Source organism: Garra rufa, chromosome 13 (genome assembly GCF_049309525.1).
Source record: "Garra rufa chromosome 13, GarRuf1.0, whole genome shotgun sequence".
In the NCBI taxonomy this organism is placed as follows: domain Eukaryota; kingdom Metazoa; phylum Chordata; class Actinopteri; order Cypriniformes; family Cyprinidae; genus Garra; species Garra rufa.
Genome location: NC_133373.1, coordinates 10,167,821 through 10,174,324, shown reverse-complemented (window position 1 = coordinate 10,174,324; position 6,504 = coordinate 10,167,821). Strand labels below are relative to the sequence as shown.

At 36.9% G+C, this 6,504-nt stretch overlaps 1 protein-coding gene across 1 annotated transcript; it reads left to right on the top strand.

Moving 5' to 3' along the window:
* Positions 1-279: 279 nt before the first annotated feature.
* LOC141283844 (uncharacterized) lies at positions 280-6,247 on the top strand. The gene is made up of 2 exons (XM_073817163.1): positions 280-587; positions 4,490-6,247. The coding sequence occupies exons 1-2, from the start codon at positions 455-457 to the stop codon at positions 5,668-5,670; spliced, it is 1,314 nt and encodes a 437-aa protein (XP_073673264.1). The 5' UTR covers positions 280-454; the 3' UTR covers positions 5,671-6,247.
* The last annotated feature ends 257 nt before the right edge of the window (positions 6,248-6,504 follow it).

The following is a 6,504-nucleotide window of genomic DNA, read 5'->3' as shown; positions in this document are numbered from 1 at the left end:
TATTCACTGACAAAGACTGTTGATGCTGATCAAATACCATGATGTGAGTCTTAATTGTAAGTCATTTTCATTTATTTGTGCAGATCGTTTTTTTTTTTTTTTAAATAGCGCACATTGTGTATTCACAAGTCAGTCATTTCCCCGTAATATTTTCCCTTCTTTCGGCGCTTCACACTCCAGTCCAGCGGGTGGCACTAACACACACACTTCTGTTTGACAAACACCATTAAACCTAAGAAGAAGAAGATTGGTTGCACTGCTCTCTGTTGTTTTGTTGTGATTCTGTTTTAGTTCAGCCTGTGAGAAAGTTTCTGTAAACAGAAAAAAAATACAGTTTTTGAATCCAGTCAGTAAATATCTGTAATATCCTCATCCTCATAGCTGTGACTAGGTTTGGAAGCGAGCAGGAATATCTGGAGAAGTATCTGCTGATCTGAGATCTGCTGCTGTGAAGATGTTTATTAAAGTGGAGAGTGAGGAGAACATGAGTGTACCAGAACCTTTGAGAATAAAACAAGAGGAACCAGAATCTTTGAGAATAAAACAGGAGAAACCAGAACCTTTGAGAATAAAACCGGAACAAGGAGGTTGGTGTTTAATCTTCATTCATCTTTAATGACTGTTTGTGGTACATTATTTCAAAGTTTTATTAATAATGAGTTTCAAGCTGCTAGATTTAGTAAATTGTAATAGAAACAATATTTAAAGCAAATCAGTCAGTTAAAGTATAGATGGGGCAGCAAAAGCACTTCCAGATCTAGTAAGAAACATTTAAATTCTGCATAGGGATGCACCAATATGAATCGGTCGATAATGCTTGCGCGTTTTGTCAGTAAAGCCTGTAATCAGCGGTAAATGCCATCAGGTGCGTGATTTCACGTTGAGCCGTATATACTACACACAGACGTTGTTTACCGACGAGCTGCGCAAATCAATGTGCATTATCAGTGTGAATGTGCGCAGCTCGTCAGTGAACAACGGCTGTGTGTAGTATATACGGCTCAACGTGAAATCACGCACCTGATGGCATTTACCGCTGATTACAGAACCGGCTTTACTGACAAAACGCAAGTGATCGGTCGATACATATCGGTGCATCCCTAATTCTGCACAGAATTTTTGGTAACATTTTCTATGAAGCCCCTATTTATAATACATTATAAGATATTTCTAAGGCATTGTAATGAATGCATCATAAAAAAAAAAAATTTAAATCTTATAATATGTTCACATAAATAATCATAACAATTACAATATACTAAAGTACTTGAGTATTTGGGGTTCTAACTTTTTAAGATTATGATTATTTATTAGACACAATGGGCGGCATATTAAATCTACGCAATTTTTAATGGACTATATCCTATTACAATTTTTTTTTTTACATTATATTTCATTTTATTATGATAGGCCCCCTGGTCTACTGACTAGAAGCAACTTTCCAACTACACTAACACTCCTTTATTAATAGTATTATTCGACTTAGGTTAAGGTTTGGCTAGGTAGAAGGTTCACAAACTTGCAAAGTTACATATCAGTTTTGTCTTTTGGGGAACCATTAAAATACAGTGTTAGAATATATTTAGCATACTACTACTAATAATTATTGCTAGCTGTCATGCAGTTGAATAGTTACTTATCAAAAGCTGTCTAAAGGGTACCATCAAAATAATCTAACTAATAATACAAACGTGTCATGTTATCCATTCATCTGATACAGTAACTTTTGGCTCTTTGATAGATATTATTATTGTTATTATTATTACATGCTCTTTGTATGCTTCCAGGAGGGTGACATGCGTAACATGGTAATATATGAGACTTATGTTATAACTATGAGGAGATAATCACACGCTTAATCACATCACTACAATACATTAAAACAGTTTTATGATACAACATACTATACATTTTTTATAATGCATTATGAATTCATTATAGTGCCTTAAGCATACCCTTATAATGCATTATAAATATGGGCTTCAAAGAAAGTGTTACTGAATTCTTTTATGAACAGATCAAACACAGCTGATGCAGAAACAGTGTTAGCTAAAGTCATGTCCAATGCTATTACATCATTAGTTTCAGGGTTTGGACATTTTGGGAGAGAAATTCAAGAACTTTTCAACGAAATTGAAATTTTGCATGCCTCCTGACTCAAGTTTAGTGCTTTGCTGTCAAATGTGTCTTACCAAGAAATAAACGTAATATTTTTTAGTAACTGCGCTTAAACATTCCAAACAATAGTAATCTTATGGTTGACTTGTTATTCACTTTTTAGCATCAAATGGTGATGTGTTTATGCAGTTTGAGGTTTAAAAACATGTTATTTTCCACATACTGTACATTATTGTTGCTCCTCTCTGCCCTCCCTTTCTAAAACGCTTTGATTTCCACAAAACTCACTGTTGATGGAAACCGAGGTGTTTTCTGATTGGTCAGCTATCCATGCTTTGGAATTGGCCGGATACCTCAAGCGTGTGTTGGAAATGTTACACCCCTAACCATGTTGTGATACCATTTCTTGGCGCATCGAGACAGAAATTACAAAACCCATTATAAACTAGGCATTTGTTGCATACGTGCAAACTCGTGTTTGAAAAGTCAGTACTGAATTCTTTAAATATGAAAACGTACTTGCAGGCCATCAGTCAGATGCACAGACTGTTCATGCAACATTGTGATTGGCCCACTTTATGGGCATAAGGAGCTCCAGGTGTGTGTTCCTGTTGTGTATGCACTTCGATGGATTAAATGCAGAGCACAATTCACCATACTTGACTGTTTCTCTTTCAACTGGTGCAAAACTATTTCCTATTCCTAAAGTGTAATTATAATATTACTAAAGTTTTTTACAGAAAAAGTTTAGTGATTTATGAGTGAACATCCTGTGACAGTCAGTTTTGGGTTGTTTTCCATTTAAAAGATCAGTGGAACAGCCCATTTTTATAATTGGCTAACATAACTGCCCCCTAAATAAAAACTCAGAAGTTTATTTTTTTATTATTTGATAGTTAAACGGGGAGTTTTTTCTCTTATTTTCCCTCATCTCTTTGAATTCAATTTGATGATTTTTATCCCCTAGGATACATAAAATAGTAGAGATCAGTCTATATAGATTTCCTAAACACTATCATTAGATTATCTGGATTTTTTTTTTAAAGGTCCCATATCGTCAAAATCAAAATTTCCTGGCTTTTTTCATGATAACTAAGGTCTAGGGGCTATCTAACTACCATATGAGTTTCAAAACAGTCAATCCACAGTAAACTGCACACAGCCTGCTTAAAGTAGCTGTTCATTTTCACTAGCAGCTGTGACTTCCGTAACGATGTGACGTCCGATCGACTCAAGTCACCGCCTTCAGTCACAAACCAACGTCCCACCCTCCTTTTGTCAAACCCCCAGACAACAACGCATCCATTCCATTGAGCAACAACAACAGGAAAACAAGTGGAGAAAACCCTGTTCAGTCTATAGATGTCAAGCTACGATCATTACACAGGCTTCAGAACAACGTTAATATAAGAGACCAGCGGCACGTCAACTTCAGCCTCTTTCACACAGCGATTCCGGTAAATACACGATTTGTTCCGGAATTGTTTAATTTGGTTCATTCACAGAACTTTGTTTTCCGGAATCTGTGCGTGCTTTACACACAAACCATAAAGACATGTGACGTTTGGATGTGAGATGTAATGCGACGCGTACGTTTCACTAAACTGAAACTAACCTGAACAAACTGTGCTTCAGCGCTGATAGTGAGGAGCTGGCTCTGCCTGATGATCGCTGCTTCATTCCACTTTGCACGTAACGTTATTTTTCGTTGTGAAGAGTCGCTTGATAACGTGCATCATTACTACAACACTGCCTTTAGGTTCTGGCTTTGGTTCACACAGTTCCCGTAATTTTCCAGAATCAGCGCGCATTGTGAAAGGGGCTTTACTAAAGCAACAGTTATGTAGCCTACTGCATTCGGTGTTTGTAAAAGAAAAAACATTAATGATCATTCTAAAATATCCCGTTGAGTATCAGCTCTCTCTATTGCTCTGAGCTCGCTTACGCTTACAGCATACATGACCGTAGTTACCTGTGATTGGCCTGGTTGTGCGTCACTCAGAAAACAACAGGCCAATCAGAAGAGAGGCTCATGAATATTAATTAGATGGGCCAAAATCGACCTGTTTTTGACAGAGCTCCTAAAAAAGGAGCTGTAAAAATATATTGAGATGGATTTTGGCACTTATACCGCAAATATATATTCTTAAGGACATCAACAAATAAAATAAACCTCCAGAAATGTGTACGATATAGGACCTTTAATTAATTGTATAAAGGCCAACTTAAACACTGTAGGAAACCAGCCGACCAGGATCGGGTTTGGACACCATGGTATAGGATCTAGTGCAAGCATAAGATTTCTATGATGCCAGTTGCTTTGTGCCATTAAACTGGGGTTAACGTTTATTTCTTTGTTTTTCCACCGTAGACCTAACAACGCTGAAAGAGGAGAAGGAAGTACTGAATGAAACCGAAGAGAAAGATCAGTTTGAGAATCTTCATGATTTTGTATCTGGAGAAAAATCAGTTTGTTCCTTAGAGTCTGCAAATACTTCTAAACAAAAAAGAGCACAAAATACAGGAACTAGGAGTAATTTCACTTGCTTTCAGTGTGGACACAGTTTCACTCTAAAAGAAAACCTTAAAAGGCACATGAGAATTCACACTGGAGAAAAGCCTTACACATGCAAACAGTGTGGAAAAAGTTTCAGTCAAAAAGGACACTTTAACATTCACATGAGAGTTCACACTGGAGAGAAGCCTTACACATGCAAACAGTGTGGAAAAAGTTTCAGTCAAAAAGGACACTTTAACATTCACATGAGAGTTCACACTGGAGAGAAGCCTTACACCTGGAGAAAATGTGGAAAAAGTTTCTGCAGAAAATTGAAACTTAAAAACCACATGTGTATTCACACTTTGGAGAGCCTTTTTAACTGCCAACAGTGTGGAGAAAATTTCACTCGTAAAGGAAACCTTAACACACACATGAGAATTCACACTGGAGAGAAGCCTTACACGTGCCAACAGTGTGGAAAGAGTTTCGCTCGTAAAGGATGCCTTAACAGACACATGAGAATTCACACTGGAGAGAAGCCTTCTACATGCAAACTGTGTGGAAAGAGTTTCACTCAAAAAGGACACCTTAACATCCACATGAGAGTTCACACTAGAGAGAAGCCTTACACCTGGAGAAAATGTGGAAAAAGTTTCTGCAGAAAATTAAAACTTAAATACCACATGCGTATTCACACTTTGGAGAGCTTTTTTACCTGCCAACAGTGTGGAGAAAATTTCACTCGTAAAGAAAGCCTTAACAAACACATGAGAATTCACACTGGAGAGAAGCCTTACATGTGCAAACAGTGTGGAAAGAGTTTTGCTTGTAAAGATAACCTTAACAGACACATGAGAATCCACACTGGAGAGAAGCCTTACACGTGCAAACAGTGTGGAAAGAGTTTTGCTTTTAAAGAAAACCTTAACAGACACATGAGAATTCACACTGGAGAGAAGCCTTACACGTGCAAACAGTGTGGAAAGAGTTTCATTCAAAAAGTAAGCCTTGGCAAGCACATGAAGATTCATAATAAAAAGAAGCCTTATTAAGGGTTCCAAATGGAATCCTATACAGGGCTTCTACAATGCAATTCTAATTCACATTTTAAAGCAATGTGTTTTGTCCATGGTACACTTTACCGTGTCAACTTGAAATATGGACTATGGACAAATGGACTCTTGTCTACGGTGTAAGAACTTCACATTTGAATGTCATGAATTGAAGAGAGATCTTACAGGAAGTACACAGTTTTTTTGGTTGAAGCATATAAAAGGACACTGTTAGCATTTTAACATCAGTGTGTATGGATTTAATTTGCACACATCAGTTACTTGCTCATTTCTACTACCAACATTGGCGGTTTTGAGGAAGGCTTTAATAATCATATTTTGGAACCATTCCTAAAGGACTGTATTAGGAATTGTCTTTTAGGATTGTCTTGTAGACCTTTTTTCTGAACGCGGAAGTCACGCCTGACTAAATTTTTAGCATTTCCGGTCTTCTATGTCTCATGTCAAAGTAGCGTATAATCCGAGCTGTTAATCTAATGTTAAACCTATAAAAAAAAAATAAAAAAGCACATGGCTCCCTAGCACCATCACTTTGCCATGTCGCAATGACCGTCATTTGTCAGTGCCTCAATTTAGGTTTAAACTTTATTGTAAAACAATCGTTGTTGAAGAATAAAAAACTGTTACAAATTATTGTCCTATTTTTCTTACAAAAAAAGAAACAAGAGTAATAATAATAGTCGGGTATACGTACATACAAAGATACCTCTGAATATACACTGTAAAAATGTTGGCTTGTTTTTTTAACCCAACTGCTGGGTTAAGCCTGTTGGGTCATTTATTTGGGTTGTTTTACTCAGTGTTGGGTTGTTT

Coding starts and splice junctions, on each gene's coding strand:
- LOC141283844 (XM_073817163.1), top strand. CDS start 455: ATGTTTATTAAAGTGGAGAGTGAGGAGAACATGAGTGTACCAGAACCT. Junction 588..4,489: donor AATAAAACCGGAACAAGGAG/GTTGGTGTTTAA, acceptor TTTCCACCGTAG/ACCTAACAACGCTGAAAGAG.